This window comes from Pollicipes pollicipes, unplaced genomic scaffold (genome assembly GCF_011947565.3).
Source record: "Pollicipes pollicipes isolate AB1234 unplaced genomic scaffold, Ppol_2.1 Scaffold_3805;HRSCAF=4461_pilon_pilon_pilon, whole genome shotgun sequence".
Taxonomy (NCBI): domain Eukaryota; kingdom Metazoa; phylum Arthropoda; class Thecostraca; order Pollicipedomorpha; family Pollicipedidae; genus Pollicipes; species Pollicipes pollicipes.
Window position 1 is genome coordinate 93441 of NW_023596378.1, and position 19352 is coordinate 112792.

Genomic DNA, 19352 nt, shown 5'->3' on the forward strand with positions numbered 1-19352 from the left:
TTGATCATCCTGGATGTGCAGCTTCTAGCTCGAACATAGCGACATGAACCCCATGCCGCCACAGGTTGGGTGGGATCGCCAGTAGCTGATGCCAATTAACTTATGGGGGCGACAAACTGTGCTTTTGATTACGGTTTAATTCATTTTGGTGATTTGTCATGTTCTGACATCCGTAATCGAACGTTAGAGCCCCTGACGTCTAATCGGTTTACTAAACCAGATTTTGACAGGGCCCCCCGCCCATTGTTGATGAGTCAGCCTTTCTGATAAATAAACTGGCCGTTTCTTACTGATTCCAACTTATTGATTCAGCTGGTGATCAGGATGAGTATTTTGGTAATGAAGATGGCTTTTCTGGTTTTCTAACAATTTTTGTCCCAATAAAGGTATCCGGCTGCCAGGAAAACGGTGTCATATGCTGCGCAAATGTTTCAAACTATCGAATTTCTGTAGGTTGTTTGATACCCTCGGTTGGGTCGGACGGCCCGTCGGGTACAAAGTGTCTGTCCGGTGTTTTTAAGACGGGGTCCATCCCTCGCTGTATCTGGGGCCCTGTGTGCATATATATATCGTTATCCAGAAAAAGGACTGTGTCTTGGTGGACTTTCTCAAGAACTTCCTTGTTTACGGAAAGGTAAGCTAGTTTTGGCCTTTTCTGTCATAGTCACTCGTGGATGCTCTACCTTTTCTTGCCCCGTCTGTTAATTTCATCGTGAAGGTATCAAATTGAGATATTCCAGTTTTCTACAATGCTCCCTGCCCTATGCCATAGCTGCATACATGTTGACTAAGTGATATTGTCCATGCTCCTTTCCTTTTGAATGTAATAGAAAGAACTTAAGTTATGCTGTGATATGTTACTGACTGGCACTTAACCATGCAATATGCTATATTCTTCAAGTATTTGACCTTTCTTAGAAGAAAAAGGTAAATGTTGCAATGTACTTTGAACCATTTTGGATTTTCTGCCATTCAAATATAACCATTTAGATATTATTGAAGGTTGAGAGCACAGTTCCTCTGATCTGTGCATAGGTAGCATCCATATATGATATGAGGATGGCATGCTGCCATTAGCTTATCACAAAATATGTGGGACTGTTTCTTGAACTTCCTGTCATTTTCTATGTGTAGACATACATGTGTTCTCATATGTGGCTAGGTATGGAGTACATGTTTCACTTTTGTGGACAAAAGTGCTCAGTCAAGGGCTTCATGATGCATGCACTTGCACCAGCCATTGCTTGATTTATAGAATTATGAATTGTGATAAACCATGACATATATTTCCTTGAGGGGTGCCTATGATGTGGTGGTTAGCATGTCTGTGTTAACCACACTGAGTCTGGGAAACCAGAGGTACCAGGTCTTGATTCCCTGCTGTCTGCCCTTCCTGCAGTGTTGAGAGGCAGGTGACACCATACAGCCTCAGCAGCTGAGTGCATCATAAAGCCCCAATGACATATTTATTTCCTTGGGCATCATTTATGTGGTTTAGGTACCATGCTCACAACCATGATTTATGTTTTCATCCAGTTCCTGTTTATGCTGTTTACTTGTTTCCCATTTTGTAGACAGAGACAATTTCAGACCAGCCCTTTCACTGATTGTGATAGCCAATAAGAGCTTATATAGCTTAGTGGAGCATATAAGCCATATGGCTGTACTGAAGTGCAAATGTCCAAACTATCCTGGTTCTGAAATATAGCTGAAGAAAATGTATAGACACTGGTGGTGTGCACCTGTATCATTTCTGCAGAAACCAAAGTGCTTCTGGGAATCTCATGTCCTGGCTCTGATCTGCGCATAGGTAGCATCCATATATGATATGAGGATGGCATGCTGCCATTAGCTTATCACAAAATATGTGGGACTGTTTCTCTGAACTTCCCGTCATTTTCTATGTGTAGACATACATGTGTTCTCATATGTGGCTAGGTATGGAGTACATGTTTCACTTTTGTGGACAAAAGTGCTCAGTCAAGGGCTTCATGATGCATGCACTTGCACCAGCCATTGCTTGATTTATAGAATTATGAATTGTGATAAACCATGACATATATTTCCTTGAGGGGTGCCTATGATGTGGTGGTTAGCATGTCTGTGTTAACCACACTGAGTCTGGGAAACCAGAGGTACCAGGTCTTGATTCCCTGCTGTCTGCCCTTCCTGCAGTGTTGAGAGGCAGGTGACACCATACAGCCTCAGCAGCTGAGTGCATCATAAAGCCCCAATGACATATTTATTTCCTTGGGCATCATTTATGTGGTTTAGGTACCATGCTCACAACCATGATTTATGTTTTCATCCAGTTCCTGTTTATGCTGTTTACTTGTTTCCCATTTTGTAGGCAGAGACAATTTCAGACCAGCCCTTTCACTGATTGTGATAGCCAATAAGAGCTTATATAGCTTAGTGGAGCATATAAGCTATATGGCTGTACTGAAGTGCAAATGTCCAAACTATCCTGGTTCTGAAATATAGCTGAAGAAAATGTATAGACAATGGTGGTGTGCACCTGTATCATTTCTGCAGAAACCAAAGTGCTTCTGGGAATCTCATGTCCTGGCTCCCAAATGTGGTTGAAATGTCATGGACAACATGCATTTGTATATTTGGCTACACCTCTTCTTGTCTGATGGTAAAAACATGTGGCTAGGCTAGGAATGAAGTTGAAAAATCTTCATTCATATTTGGTTTGTATAGCTTTGGTTGGTAAAGCACAGCTAGGTCTTTCTATTTGACCATGAAATGTCCATCAGTAAGGTTGCACTTAAGGGATTTTAGTGTGCTCCTTCTAGCAGCAGGAGCCTTGCATGGTCGTGAGCACAGGCACACAGGTCTGTGCTTTTGAAGCAGTGTTGTGCACCAGAGCACCATGCTCCAGCTTGGTGTCAAATATTTGCCCTGCATGAACAGAATGCTGTGGAACTTCTTTATTTGCGCTTTGAATCCTATACTTTGCAAACCGGCCTTTTTCTGTCAAATTGGGTAGCAAACTGCATGGAGCGTATAAATTTGAATTTATTCATCCCAGGAATACTTGGTATGCAGTATGCAAGTTCACAGGGGTGAAAACCACAAGGAATGCTCATGCGTTCCATTTAACTACTTATGTCGTCATCACACAGTATGTCAGTAACTTAATACATTGCATTAGCGGTGGTAGAAATATAATTGCAACACAACTGATGCATGTGTTCAGCTCTTGTTCAAATGATTTGTTACAACTAATCTGCTGGCCTGTAGCATGTGATTTTGCATTGTCCAATCATTTTTTGTTCATCTTCATGCAGTTAGTATGTAGGTCTTGCAGATAGATGATCTTGTATTTTTCACAGACATGTTCATTGATGTGCTCATGACTAGGCTGATTCCCTGTTAGCCATGCCACTTGATATGTAAATGTCAGTTGACACCCATGCCTAATGGTGTGGGCTGAGTCTCTCCCCCCATCCAGACTGAATGGTTAAATAAAAGAATGTACAGAGCATGAAATGTTTGTTTACTAAGCACAAGCCAGCTGATGTTCTAAAAAGTAAATTCAGTCTAAAGTGTAAATGCCTTTTAACCTATTGCATTGCTCCTGCCACCATTTCGACCTTGCATTAGGCCACCATGCCCGCGTGAACTTATGATTTGCCAAACACATAAGCACGTGCATCCAGAAATATACACATACCAAGTCATCCACATCCATAAGCGCAGTGCTGCACGCAGAGTTCAGCTCTGAAAAACGCCGTGTGCAATGCTTTCCCGTTCTACATTAACGGACAGGATGACTCGCGGCCTACGCGTGGCGACAGGCGAGCACCGACCGCATCGCTGACGCGTTTCTGGGCCTCCGTGTGACATCTGTGGGCGGCACGGAGTTGATTGTGGCGTCGCCTCACGCGGTCCGCGAGTGGACCTCCCTGCCGGCCACGTAGACCTTGGCAATGTCGCGGCTGTCGCCCAGGTAGATGAACTTCTGCAGCAGCTCGTCGGGCGAGTGCGGTGTCAGCAGGTCCACGTCCGAGTCGTCGCCGCCGAGACTGACCAGCATCGCGTCGAACTGCTTGCCCGGCTCGAAGTTGCCGATGGAGTCGGCCAGGCCGAGCGCAGCGGCGCCGCCTAGCGTCGCCAGCCGGAGGCCGTCGCGGAATGTCAGCGGCTGGTAGTCGTCCCGGTAGATGGCGTGCACGTTGGAGGTGTGCAGGGTGGTGCGGATGGCGTCCAGCACGGACGGGTGATAGCCGCCGGACATGTCTGCGGGCGGGGTCAGGCGGGGTCAGCCGGCGTGGCCGGATGCGGGCGCTGCGACGCCGGCCCGGACGGGCGCGGAACAGCCTCTGATGGCCCCGGCCAGCAGGTCATAGGTCCCGTCATCAAGGGACGCCTCTGGCCATTGAACAGGCTCTGACTGCTCATAGGCTTCAGTTGCCACCAGGTTGCCATAGGCTTCAGTTGCCACCTTTTGTCATGACTGTGTACTTGTTCAAGGCCCCGGGGGATTTCTGGCCACCAATGTGCTCGTCTGGTTATTGTGACTCACAGGTCCCTCAGTGGTCTGTGTGATCGCTGGAGACGATGCAGATTAGCACGCAGCAGGGCAGGCATGCGATCAGTTCGCAGTCAGTCATGCGGGGACAGCTAGTCCAGGGCAGTAGCTGCTTACGCAGATGGTAGCAAGGCTGGAGCAAAATATATATGAAAGATGGGCCTTCATTCTGTGACTGGGTATTTGCAGGAGTATCCCCGGTTGTATGGCTTTTGTCACCTTGTTTTTCTGTTGTTGTTTGGTATCTGAAGAATTTGCGTTCGCCTAAAATACTGCGATCAGACCTTACCTGTTTTAGAACAGGCGGCGAAAGCCAGGTTCACGAAAACTTGTGCACTGTGGGTCACGGATTGGAATTCGAAAGTTTGACCAGCTTGTGCGCAGGTCGTATTTTGTCACGCAAACTATGGATGTAGATGCCTCGCCAATGCCCTCAAATGCCTTCCCGCGCGTGCAATTAAGCCTTCCTAGGGGAAACAATGTTGGAACAGACTATTAATATTACTAAGCTGGCAGTCTTGTGTGCCGGGCGACATAGGTGTGTCAGTAGGTAAGATCGTACTCCAGTAGAAAACAGCTGTGGGTGTATATCTAGCATAGAAACCAGCACATTAACATGTCTTTCAATTGTATTATGGGAATTGAGAGCGCATAAAGTCCTCCATCCCTACCCCGTCCCCCTCTCAAGTATACACCGGTCGAAGTCCATCTTCGTTCAAAGTATGTGACATGAATACGGACAAGTTTTTCTTTAATGTTTGCGACCGAATGAGCCTCTGAATTTTATCATCTCCGTGATGATAAGTGGCTAACATGGTAACATAATTGTGTGATGGCTGGGTCTTAGGTTTATCTTTTTGGTTTGGCCCTTCCGCTCCTAGAATTGTTGCATGATGATCAGGGTTTGGGGCTCCCGGTTTGTGTTTCATCCTCTGTTTTAGTTTTCCAGCCTTGTGTGCGGCCGCTAGTGTCATTACGTTGTGCGTGACAACATGCTTTCCGGCTTGTGCTTCCGCACGTCCCGAGTGGCAGATTAATGTTCCGCAAATTGTATGCCGGCGCGGCAGAACGGGCCAGACGGTGCAGGGATCCATATCGGCGCAGCACGAATGAATGTCACGCCCTGGTGCCGGTATGTGGGTGCTGGATGACCTATCCTTGGTCTGTTTTGTAACAATCACTGACCGCCCATTCCTGTCCGAACAATTTATATATGGAATGAAGCATCCTGCCCGTTGTGTGTGTGTGTGTGTGTGTGTGTGCGTGCGTGCGTGCGTGCGTGCTTGCGTGCGTGCGTGCGTGCGTGTGTGTGTGTGTGTGTGTGTGTGTGTGTGCGCGCGCGGGCGGGCGGGCGTGCGTGCGTGCGTGCGTGCGTGCGTGCGTGCGTGCGTGCGTGCGTGCGTGCGTGCGTGCGTGACGTCTCCGTTATATACGTGAGTAGTGATCGACTTGTTTCTGTGTCTGAACGGTGACAAAGTCGTCCTCCGCCTGTGCATGAATATCGAACTGCTTGCACTGTGGCGTCATCATGTGTGGGCACATGACGCCTGTGCTGGTGTATACATATTGCATAATGATTGGACGGGCACTTATACATTTAGGCAGGCATGTGTCTAGGATCTGCTTATGAATGGCATCCGTGGCATGTTAGGAGGGGCCGCCCGTCGAGACCAGTCCCTCACCAGGGGGAGGTTTTCCACACCCCTGGAGGACGGAAGTGGCGCCACCCGCACAGACCAGTCCCTCACCAGCGGGAGGAAGAGAGGTTGCCCGCCCTGACCGGCCCCTCCACAGTCCTGGGAGGAGGGCCGCCCTTGCTCACCCGTGCCGAGGCCGACTTGCACGCCGGCCGTCTCCAGTCGACGCACGTCGCACAGACCCGAGCGCAGGCTGGCGTTGGAGTTGGCGCAGTGCGCCACGCCCGTGCCGCTGTCGCGCAGCAGCGTCAGCTCGTCGTCGCCGGGATGCACGCAGTGCGCCAGCACAGTGCGCGGACCGAGCAGGCCGGCGCGCCGGTACACGTCCGTGTAGCTGGCGGCCTCCGGAAACAGCCGGCGCACCATGGCCACCTCGTTGCGCGTCTCGTTCACGTGCGTCTGCACGTGCAGGCCGTGCTCGGCGGCCAGCTGGCCGAGGCCGGCCAGCAGCCGCTCGCTGCACGTGATGGCGAAGCGCGGCGTGACGGAAGGCAACACGAGCGGGCAGCGGCGCGCCAGCTGGCCGCGCGCGAACGCCGTCGCCTCCTGCAGGCTCTGGTCGGTTGTCTCGCAGTAGTTGGTCGGCGCCTGCTGGTCCATGCACGTCTTGCCGACCAGCGCGCGCTGGCCGCGCTCGCGGCACAGCTCGGCCAGCCGCTCGGTGGCCGGCCGGTGGATGCTGGCGAAGTAGGACGCGCACGTGGTGCCGTTGCGCAGCGTCCGGTCCACGACGGCGGCGTACACGGTGCTGGCAAACGCCTCGTCCTGGAAGCGTGCCTCTGTCGGGTACGTGTAGCGCTGCAGCCAGTCGAGCAGCGGCAGGTCAAGCGCCAGCCCGGCGTTCGGGTACTGGCAGGGGTGGATATGCGCGTCCACCAGGCCGGGCAGCAGCAGCTGGTGCGGTGACAGCTGCACCACAGCCTCGGCACCGGCGTCGAGCCGGCGTAGCTGCGCCGTCAGTCCGCTGGCCGGCCCCAGGTGCGTGACGCGGCCGCGCTCCACCACCAAAACAGCGTCCGGCAGCACCTCGGCCGCGCAGGCTGCCGTCGCGTGTGCGACCGTGCCTTGGAAGAGCTGCACGTCCGGCACGGCCTGCTCCCGCGACATGGTCGGTCCTGAGGATGGCGGGGCGCGTTACGTCACAGGTGCCCAGAAGATGGCGTGGCGGTTGGCGTATGAGGAGAGAGAGAGAAGAGAGAGAGAGAGAGAGAGAGAGAGAGAGAGAGAGAGAGAGAGAGAGAGAGAGAGAGAGAGAGAGAGAGAGAGAGAGAGAGAGAGAGAGAGAGAGAGAGAGAGAGAGAGAGAGAGAGAGAGAGAGAGAGAGAGAGAGAGAGAGAGAGAGAGAGAGAGAGAGAGAGAGAGAGAGAGAGAGAGAGAGAGAGAGAGAGAGAGAGAGAGAGAGAGAGAGAGAGAGAGAGAGAGAGAGAGAGAGAAGAGAGAGAGAGAGAGAGAGAGAGAGAGAGAGAGAGAGAGAGAGAGAGAGAGAGAGAGAGAGAGAGAGAGAGAGAGAGAGAGAGAGAGAGAGAGAGAGAGAGAGAGAGAGAGAGAGAGAGAGAGAGAGAGAGAGAGAGAGAGAGAGAGAGAGAGAGAGAGAGAGACGTGCTGGCACGTGCGGGTTCGACTGAATACAAGTGGTGTTATCCTCGACTTTACGTCGTTGATAGCGAAATGAAGACAAGCCGGGCCATGGTTGGTTCACGCTGCGTTAATTCTTAGAAGTTTTGATCTGAAGTTTCCGGCGTATGTGTGCAAATGTCCTTTCAATCCGTTATTTTTCGATCAAGCGTTGCCGACCATCTGTTGAGGAGGTACAGATGGGCGAACATTGAGACGGGATAGAGAGATGGGCAGACGAGAGATGGGTGAGGAAAGAGAGGTTCTCTTCCGGTGTTGTCGGCTGGCACCGCTACAGAGTTCAGTCGACCCATCTCGACATCACTTTGGCCACACCGGCCAACGAATTATTACCAGATCTCGGACGTAATCGCAGTCAGCTGACTACTGGAGACTCTCGAGTGGGGCGTGATGGCGACCTGTCCAGAGGTTACGTTGAGGACTGCCCGTGCGGTGCCGGAACATGGTAATACGGATTGGCCGGGTCACGACAGCCGCGGAACTTCGCGCTCTCTTGATCGGAGGCGGTCTTGCCCAACGTGCTCTGCTGTCATAGTTACCGACCAATTCTGGGGCCTCTTGGGGTGGACACGAAAACGTTTGGTATGGTAGTCGCGCATTTAAGTGCAGCAAAGTTTGCAACGGTGCCCTCAATTATTACAGTAATGCTGGCCATGGCCATACTGCCCGGACACCTGGACAGAACAGAAAACCTGCGTCATGCCCGCTGCTCTGCACGTGTTCGGGTTGTCAACATTTTGTTGGACATCAAATTTTTGTTTCGTTGTATGCGTGCAAAACATATTCCTGCAACTTTTGATTTGCCCACCTCGTGAAGTATTCTTGGGCTACCGAGTAAATATCCTTGATATTTACTCTTTTTTTACATCAAATTTTTGTTTCGTTGTATGCGTGCAAAATATATTCCTGAAACTTTTTATTTGCCCACCTCGTGAAGTATTCTTGGGCTACCGAGTAAATATCCTTGGGTATGTCCTTGTAAAACATCGAGGAATTTAGCACAGATGCTTTTGATATCCTGCCGGTACAATGGTACCGCTGTGTGGAAACCGTTCGTCTTACCGCCGGGCGGACGGCACGTTTTGGGCACACTCCCTGGATTTCCTTCCCAGGTGTCGCAGACTGAAGGCACTGGATATCAAGCATTGCACGTGCCTTCCTCGACCTGTTGGCTGTGATCAGATATTTCACCACGCCTGTTATTGATTTCCGAGGCGCCGGACACACACAGCGTGACAGTGGACGCTCGCCATGTATACGTTGGACGCGTGGGCCTGTGGCTGGCTGTGGACCTGGTGCCCTACATTTGCCGCGTAGTCCACTCACCAACAAGCACGGGCGGGACCGACGCTGCGGCTGGCGGGGCCGGCTCCCAGTCACTTCTGGGCGAGTTTGGTCGTTGTCATGTGATTATCTAAAAATAAATCAATGTCCACAGGGCCCTGGTAATCTGTGCTAGGTGCGGACGGCCCGGCGTGAGCGTTCCGTAAACACGTCCGACGGTCGTCCTCCCCCCCCCCCCCTCCCCTTAACGACACCTTACACCCGACCTGTCACCGGCGTATTCCCCTCCATATTCGTAACTCCCTGAGCCACCCGAGCGTGTCACGCCGCCGGTGGCCGTTCAGCCATGACTGCGGTGCCACCTAGACCAGTGCACGACTCCGGGAGGACAGTCGGGTGCGGCCGGCGCCTTCTGGGGTGACGTGGGTAGAGGGTAAAGCACAGGACGGTTGGCCTGGTTTTTTTGCGTCTGGTGTGGCCACCATATGATTCTGGGCTCTTCCGGAGTTGTCAGTTGGTTTAACTGGTTCGGAAGAAAGCTGACGAGGGTACCCGCTCGACGTTTGGACGTATGTTCGTATGTTGACGAGGGTACCCGCTCGACGGCTGGTATGTTGTCACCGGTGTCATTTCGTGCCCTGTGGTCGGCAGGCCCATTCGAGCGTTTACCTCCGAGGGCTGTCGCTAACGCGTTTTGTCTGTATCTGAGGTTGTCCAGACGTGGTCGCTCCAGAGGCAGTCCAAGTTGGGTTCGTCGTCATGTGTGATCAGAAGATAAATATGCTCCAGGCTTAACGTATAATTGGATCATGTGCCGGTGCGTCCACTTGGGCATGCTTTTGTCTGTCCAAGTAGCCTTTTCCCTAATTTAAGTTGTGCCAATGGCTGTGTTCGTGCCAATTTCACAAGATTGCAATATTCAAGAATTACAAATAATGATGCATACTCAGGGGTTTCCCCGTGTATCGCGAAACGTCCTTCAGTCTTGTCCGTTCAGCCTTGTCCCTTTAGTCTTGTCCCTCCGGTCTCGTCCCGTCGGTCTCGTCCCTTCAGGCTTAAACTTTCAGCCTTGTCCCCTGCTTCTCTCTGGACGGTTATATGTAGAAAATTTGCATACGGTCGCGCGTATTCTCCCGCCGGAAAGAGCCTTTCTAATGGGTAAACGTTCATTGCGAGTCTTTGCTGCATCCTCCTGATGTAGCGAGTTGTTAACGTACGTTACGCGGTATATGCACGGAATCCAACGTGTCATTTGGGCAGATAGTGCCTTATAACTTTTCTTCACGACGGACGGCTTGTCGCCGTCGCTGAGCGTATCTGCCAAATATGGCAGTGTGCGATCGCCCCTCAATGCTGAGACAGCTGCATGCGATAGTGGACGCTTCAGGTCGCAGGTAAAAACAGCGCATGATTTTGTTTCTGTCGTTTCGAGTCAACCCGGAGCGGTCGAGGTGGCTGCCAGTGGATGACGGTCACGGCCCGTGGCGTGGCGGTCAGTGACCGGTCACGGCCCGCCGCCACTGACGTCACATCGCCGCCATCACACTGACGTCACATGTTTGGAGGCCGAGCGGGTCGGTGCGGCGCCGGCGTGGCGTCTCACCTGTGTGCGGTCCGGTCGCCGGCGCGTCGTCCGATGGCCGCTCGTCCCACACTCGACACGGTCACCGCGCGGGGGCTGCTGTGCGTGGGTGGTCCGCTCCGCGATGACTCGGCGGTATCGGGCCGGCCGGCGGCGTCGAGTCCCGCCCGGCGTGACCGCTGCGACACCAGTGTGGCCGCCGCGCGTCCTGCCGCCGAACCGCGCCGCGCCCCGCTCCCTGCAGAGACTGGCGCCTCCCTCTCGGGCCGCGCTCCCGGTCGACGCGGTCACCGCGCTCCGAAGGCCGACACCGATCAATGGACGTTTCAGGCGGACGCGGCCACGTGCGCCGCGGCCGCGGTCGGTCGGGCGCCAGGAGTGAGCCGTGCGGCCGCGCACGAACCGGATCTGACGCCGTTTAAATGGACTCCTCGACAAAAAAAACAACTCGCAAATCCCATCTGTCGACTTTCGGTCGACGACTGCGGAATGACAACATATAAAAAAAGGCGAAACGGCTAAATGGCTGCAAAGGGGTGAAGTGAAAAAATTCGACACAACGAATTGGCGACATACAAAAGAGTCGACATGCCAAATTGGCGCACGGCTAAATGGCGAACTGCGAAAAGGCGACCTAGCAAAACATCAGCACGTGATGTTAACAAACGGCAGAGTGCAGAAATACAAAAGGGTGATATTTGAACCCTGTGTTGGTGAATCATAACATGGAAAACGTGGACGCATCAAACTGCGGGCTGGCTGGCTGGGCGTTTTGCGGTGTGGCGTGGCGAGGCGTGATGTGGTGCGGTGCGGCGTGACCGGTAGTACGTGGCTGGAAGTACTGGGCGTGGCGGGTACTGCGGGGCATGGTGGGGCGTGGCGTGACGTGACGTGACGTGACGTGGCGTGACGGGTAGGACGTGGCGTGGCGAGTAGCGCGAGCGTGGCGGGGTGCGGTGTGGCGTGGCGTGGCGGGTAGTGCGCGGCGTGGCGTGGCGGGGTAGAACGTGGTGTGGAATGGCGTGGCGGGTAGTATGTGGTGTGGTGTGGTGTGGCGGATAGTACGTGGCGTGGTGTGGTGTGGCGTGACGTGGCGGGTAGAACGTGGTGTGGAATGGCATGGCGGGTAGTACGTGGCGTGATGTGGCATGGAGTGGCGGTTAGTACGTGGCGTGATGTGGTGTGGTATGTAGTGGCGGGTAGTACGTGGTGTGGTGTGGTGTGGTGTGGCGTGGGTGTGGTGTGGTGTGGTGTGTGGCGTGACGTGGCGGGTAGAACGTGGTGTGAACGTGGTGAGGTAGCGTCGAGCGCGGGCAACATCACATTGGCGTCTACAGGTCTCTGAACCCGCGGGCTGTTCCAGTTGGTAGTTTGCATTTACTTGAAATGGGAAGCCATTCCTTTGCAGTAAGTTTGAATCTGTGATATTTTTAACTACTTTGTCTTTAATGTTAACCCTGTCATCATGTTGACACAGGGCCCTTCCATTGTCTCACTGTGGACCCTGCGATGTTATTTATATGTCGTATCATTGTCAGAGATCAGCGTATTGAATGTGTTCATTCTGATGTTCATCGAATTGCATTGTTCTTTGTGTCCCGGTCGATGCAAGAGGCATTACCACGAGCATTCGAGGGGTGCCTCCTGGGACCCCAGTCAGGTCCTCGTTCCACTGGTCCCTTTCCTGCGCAGCCATCCTGTGCCTCCACGGACAGCATCCACCTTGTGCCCCCACGGACGGCATCCACCAGAAACAAAGCACCCGTTCGTCGCACGACCTGTTAACTCTCGTTAGGAAGGTTTTTTAAATCCTCCCCACGATTTCAGCAAAGAGGTTTAAATGTTAGAAAGCATGAGTAGTCAACCGGTTTTTTTTACATTCGCTGACGACCCGCGCCGCTACGTTGCAGCGGCTGGAGAGACATGGTGGAGAGGTACGCGCCACCACCCAAGAGAAGATTCGACATCAGCAAGCAGAAGATACCGTTCTCCCGGAGATACCCCCGGGTGGGTCAGCAGTGTCACTGTTATGTGTCGCACTCAGCCTCTCTCCTGCTCTGGCCTGCGGTTGCGTCCACGTGGTGGCCGGATGACGAGTTGAGCCATTGTAACAACGCTTAACATATCCCCATATGCTACGTATTCGTCGATGACAGCGGGAATGACGTTTGCGCGAGCACGATGCCTTTATTGCGCAGATGTTACAGAATCGTGGATGGTGGTGGAAATATTACGGTAGAATCTCGTGGCTGGTGGTAGAAAACAGTGAGGATGGTTCCGTGAACTGGCGTTTCGGTAGAGTTTGATGGCTCCTGCTGGGACGCCTAGTTATTTTCATAGATATAAAACGCCACCCATGGCGAAAAATGCTCTGTACAACGTTCAAATTGCAGAAGTTCTGTGTGGAAAAGATGATATGCCAAGTAGCTTGCTTGTATTCAATGGAAGCTCTCGGGGAAACTATTTGTTCTTTAGCCTTCGGCAGACAATAATATTGGAGAAAACAGATTCAGGTATGCTTGAGAAATATAACTAAAAATTCGTGTGCAATCTAGCATATCCATCTCTATGAGTCAATAAACGAAGAATAGATGACCAGTTTTACGTTTCAGTCGCAGATGAATGATGCAAACCGGAGACAAAAAAAAACATGCAATGTACCCACAATTTTGATACGATTGTGATACACCCAGGAATAACTATACACATGTATGATAAGAATCCGTAGTGACAGTAAGTTGTCGTGTGGTGTGGTGATATTCAGAAAAATGCATTGAAATCATATCGAAATTGCGAGCGCATTGCATGATCCTTTTTCAACGGTTCGAACTACTTATCTGCCACTGAAATGTAAACCCGGTCATCTGTTTACGTTCGTTGTCTTAGAGGGATGGACATGTTGAATTGTATGTGGTGTCTCTTGGTGTCTCTCTCTCTTAATGCGCGCTTGTGGTTAATTTCACCCTAGTACCTAATAGAACCACGGCTTTTGATTCTGCACACGGCGCACCGCTGTATATGTGACGACTAGCATTCAGGATTTCCAGAAATCCTCAACTTTAACATTTGAACAGCCCAGCACGACCAAACTCACAGCGTGCAAAATACCACGAGCGAAAATGTGCAGATATAACCATTGGACCGAGACAAAAATGTTTATCAAGAAAAGGGCAAAGGCTCGCGATGTAGCTGAATCCATTGGATCCACGGGCGCATCGGAGTGCAATAAGGCCATCCCCTTCATACCACGCACCAAATGCTGATGACTCCTTTGCCTGAAATCCTTATCAGTACATTCTTGTGCATGCATAGTTTACTCGTGCAGATCGTTGTCATTCGAATTGTTTTCCAAATTGACTTTCATCCTTTTCCCTTCAACACCTCATCCTTTGACCATTTCCCATTCGATTTTTATTCCGGTCGACTTTTATCACTTTCAACTCTTTGTTCTTCGATTTTTTTTCCAATTCCACCTCAGTCTTGTCGATTTGTGCCTCAAAATGTTGTGCTTCGATTTTTTCGTTTGTGTTTTTCAGTCGACTTTTAACCCCTTTGACGTAAAGTCTTCTGTTTTTGTCCATTCCACTTTTGTCCCCGTTAACTTTGATTTCATTCGACTTTCTTCTTCGACTTTTTCATAGCACTTCTTCCATTCGACTTCCTCCGGTCGACCTTTTTCCGGCAACCATACTGGGTATGAAGCCCACGATAAGTGGGGCGTTCGCGAGGATGCAAGATGAGGATAGAATGAGGAAAGAAGCGCGAATGCTAAAAGTCGACGATTATTGAACGAGACCTGCATTAGAAACGCGTGAGACGAAGTGCAAAATGTGCGGTTTTTTGCTTGAACTGTGCGAAAATAAATCGGGGTCCAAGAGCCGATTGGCGATGGGGTACTGGCGAACTCAACGACTCGGGATTAAATCAGACTCGTACTGCAAGCGAGAGGCGCTCTTCCGTGTGTGGCAGAGAATGCTACCATTTAGTAATACGTAATCTTGCGCATTTCAGTCAATTTTTTGTTGTGTGCTGGTCATTCAGCGCTTTGTTATGCTTATGAAAAGGTAGCCCCATGAAATTAAACTGGCTTAATTAATATCACATGCATCCATTCAGTGGATATTTACACACACCTCAGTGCACAACAACAATTTGATGAGCATGTATGTGGTGGTCCTGCAAATATCACATCCATTTTCACAGCACAGTAACAACAAACTCATTCCCACCGTTACTTATACGGCACATTTTATGCAACTAAATGAAACAGCTTGCTATTAGCCTCAGTCCTATACAACATTGGTTTTTGACCAAAGTTGTGAAAAGCTCTTGTGCAACTTTCTCTTGTTGTACAACTGTCTTGCCAAAGTTGTTTTGTACAACTTTGGAGCGAAATTGTCGCACGCCGCTCGCGAGACACGCAAAAATAGGAACTAAAAGGAAATGTTCCATGTTTGAAGACATTGAAGCAAGCATCATATATGATGAAATAAGTTCATTTATCAAATAAAGATGTACTTTTAAATGGAAATGACTGCTCAAGATAGCACAATTTAATAATTTCTCCGCTTCGTAAGTACGCTCCTCAATACGTCATTGTTTGATTACGGGATCATGCTCTGCACAACATCAATTGAAAGCCAATTGGGGGCTGTTATATCCGGATATTTTGCCCATCGACGCCAGATATGAGCGACTCTACAATTATATTATTCCTGGCCTTGATCGCCGCATGTCTAATGGGGTGGCAGAATTTAAATGACGTTACTGTTGCCTCGTGGATGACTCGGTGGCCTTGAAATAGCCTCCAAAGATAGGCTGCACGTCTTTGCGTGCGAGTAGCTTAGAACCTAGAGGGGTTAGGCCTTGAGAATGACATGCCTGTGAACTGCAGAGAGTTATATTTTAGTTGGTTATTTCAGCTCAAGGCCCCATACAGATGTGGACCACTGCATTCGAATAAAGCACCACTACTTTTTACGCGGGGGGCTGTTCTCTAAAGCCAAGGACAAAAAGGAAAATTGTATCAGTTTATGCAACTTGGCCAAGTGGCTTGGCTCTCAAACCCCGTGACTGGATCTGTTAATGTTGCCGGACGTTTACCATCCCATATGCAGAAAACACATATGTTCGTCGAAAAGAGTAGCATATCTACCAACCCGAGAGCAATCTCCCCTCACAATAAAAACCCTTGTTTTGCTCTCACTATCAACTAAAAATCGTGGCAGCTGAGCGGATAAATGATGAATAAACTTAACACACCAAAGGGCATATGACGCGCCAAGGTTAAGCTAGAAAGCTCCGGAGCACGGAAATCACCTAAGCCATTCATGATTAACCCAGTCCCTGTCCTCCACATCAAAAGTACTTGCCGTCGTCCATGGTCGCCTTAGAAGAGTGCCTTCGACACCTTACGGTGGCTTCTAGAGGGGTGCCTTTACTTTTTAATCAGAAGGGGCGCCTGCCTCCAATGACCCCTCCCCCCTACCCTTCTTGATCCGCATAACCGCCCCTGCATAACTACTACGCTACTGGATTAAGTACAATTTTTGATAACATAACATTTTAAATATGAATTGCTTGTTGTCAAAATAAAGTGGCCAGATCCGTTGAGAAGGAATGGGGGGGGGGGGGGGCGGAAGGGGAGTTAGTCGTCGGGCCCTCGGCACCGTTCCGCAATGATATAAAAATTGGCACCCATGGTAATAAATTAAGCTCAGAAGCAAGACTCCCGTGTTCTGGGTCCCGAGGAGGCTTTTAGGAATAATGCAGCCAATGTTCTAGATGAGGAGGCCTAACTTTGAGTTAAAAAGGGTATTTCATGCATCAGATGGTTGCGGTTTCGAATAAGTATGCCCTGTTTTGTTTTTGTTTTTGATAGTAAGGCTCCCTTGGCGGGATTTGTAGTTCCTCTCTTGAATATTAAGCATCACATTCTAAATAAGGAGGCTCTCTCTATGCATCTCTCGGTACCGTATCTCTCTGTACCGTTTTGCTGACATGCCGACAGACCCCTGTGAGGGGCCCCATTTTGTCCAGGATGCCCCTGGAAAATCCTGTCCCCCTCCAACCCAAAACTCGTGGTGCTGCCCCTGGTGCTGTCGACATGTCAGCAAAACGGTACAGGATCAGAACGATTCAAGAAGATGCAAAATAAGCAACGTTTATTGGCAAGATGAGTTCAAAATTCTTACTTAGAGTTAACAACTTTCAATATACCAGGAAATGCTAGTAAAACGACGTTGTCGTGCTTAATAACGATTGTATTAATGGCACTGAACATTTCGAGCTGTGGTCCCTCTCAAGAGCCCATGCTAACCCTGACTTTTGGGGACAAGCACAGCTCGAGATATCGGGTACCGTTATTGCGATCACTATTTAGCCCTGCAACGTCGCTTAACCGGAATCTCCATGTCTATTGAAAGCTGGCAGCTCTGTATAGAACTTAAAACTCACAATGCCGAAAAACCAGGAACTGGAGACCTTTTTGAGCGACATTAAGGTAATGGATTAAGAAAAATTGGTTTTCGTGAGCATGAGCGTCATCCCGTCCTGAGATCGTGAGGGATAAATCAGGATTGCAGGGATGAAGCTGGCATCTAAACGAGGCAACCTGACCAGAAATTGCACACCGAATTCAAAGTTTTGAAAGGAATCATTGTACAGACAAAATTAGGGTCAAAGTGAAGGAAAGACGTGTCCAAAGAACACGTCTTTTTAGATTGTGTGTCACTTGCGGGCATGGTCATGTGAGCATGTAAAGCTGAAAAGCGGGCCTGCCATAATGGGGTCAGTCATTAAGCTAGCACCAACAATGCCTACCAATTGTGATATCTCCTTGGGACAAACCATCTGGTGTTGTCCGCTTTGCCCTATCTTTCTTGGTTAAGAAACTTGGGGGGGGGGCATCAACCTCCCGATATCAGTCCGCGCTACGAAAAACGGCCAATCAGGGCGCTTGCTGTGTTTTAATTCATCGGCCATTTGCATGTGCGCGGAATGCGCGCACAGTAAACTCAGGTTGCAGGGGTGCAGCCTCCTATGTAGTTGAGTAGGGCGCTCCAGATCCCACCTCCACCTAGGAAAAAACTAGCCTCTCCAACTTTGTGAAAAAAGTTGTTCAAATCCATTGAAACCCATTTAGTAATGTATTTTGGAGTAGGTTTCGTAAATTTCCAATGTTCAGACCCGAGCTTATTGTGCGAAACTACGCCCCTGCCAGGTCGTATGCATCGAGTGGAACCACGAATGTTGTGACGTTTGCTGGTGCGTACTAGACGCACTCGGAACACAAACGCAACTGTCTCCACATGAGGTTTCGTGTGTGCTAAACAACAGGCGTTCCATGGGCACAGGGGCGCAGCCAGAGCCTTAGTAGGGGGAGGGCACTGGGTTGACACCGGGCCCCGTAGTGGTGAAGCTCCCACTAAAAAATCACCAGAGTTAGCCCATTTGATTTCGAGCGGGCACGGTTTTCGTTGTTTTATGTTCATATTAATTCCCTTAGCTGGAACAGAGGTCAGAAAGGCTACTGGAGGACGAAATTGTGTTTTGTATTATAAAAAGTCAATTATCTGGAGGAATTGGGTGTTGAATAACTGCATGGAATGGACCTCCGGTTCGGTTTATTTTACAATTGTTAAGTAGATTTTGTAGACCAGTAGAACTCAGGAACTGATCCGTCCCTCTTATCCTCTGTCTTGCTTCATCCTGCATCCTCGCGACGCCCCGCCTGCCCGGGACAGGCTGCATGCGTCAGCCACGAGTTAAGTCGACTAAGATTAAGCTTGGCCCTCCAGGTGCATGCTTGTCTGTCCCACCGTTAACCATTTTCCTTCATTCCATAGCCCCGAGATGATCAGTTCTGATCGAAAGGGCTTTAATTCCCCCCCCCCCCAAAAAAAAACCCGAAGAACTCAGGGACTTTGTCAGGGTTTGTGAGAATCTGTTCCGGGTTGGATATTGAGAATTCCTTGATATTGATGATTCCTTGAGCGTTGTCAGGCTCTAGACCAAAATGGGATGCATTTTTTTATTAATGTGACTACCAATTTCCGTCTGGGAATGTTCAACCTTCAGCCAGAAGCGATTAGTGAAAAATGGCTTACGATAGTTGTGGGCTTGCGCGCCCGCGAGTCTGCTAAACAAAAATATCTGCACCCGATATCCAGTCTCCATGGGCGGCGCCATGTCGGCCCCGCGTCTAACACCAGTTGGTGGCCAACGGGTGGACGAAAATAACGAGTGCTTGAAAGAACTACCTTTGAACGCCTGATGACATTCATTCATACGTTTATAAGGGAGTCTTGGCGTAAATTTTGGCTGCGTGATTTTTAATTGATTTCAGTTGATAATATGAACGGGTGTGCGGCATGCATGTGAAGCATGTACAGTACCGTGGACTGGTGCTTGAATCTGATGAAGGAACTGGAAGAGTAAACTTAGGATATGCAGTTTTCGTGTTGCCACAATTGTCGATCTGTTCAGAGAACAACCTCAAAATCATACATGAGAAAGGGATACCAACGTCCAATTTTTGACGTGTATGGCTTGATTATAAAACTTTCAGAAGCATCATGTCACGACGGTCGCTCTCCTGTTTCCGGTGCCCGCC

General features: G+C 50.2%; 1 protein-coding gene across 1 annotated transcript; it reads right to left on the minus strand.

Moving 5' to 3' along the window:
• Nucleotides 1-3486: 3486 nt before the first annotated feature.
• LOC119093007 (guanine deaminase) lies at nucleotides 3487-10944 on the minus strand. The gene is made up of 3 exons (XM_037215900.1): nucleotides 10760-10944; nucleotides 6363-7352; nucleotides 3487-4248 (listed from the first exon to the last, which is right to left on the minus strand). The coding sequence occupies exons 2-3, from the start codon at nucleotides 7342-7344 to the stop codon at nucleotides 3890-3892; spliced, it is 1341 nt and encodes a 446-aa protein (XP_037071795.1). The 5' UTR covers nucleotides 7345-7352; nucleotides 10760-10944; the 3' UTR covers nucleotides 3487-3889.
• Nucleotides 10945-19352: the final 8408 nt, after the last annotated feature.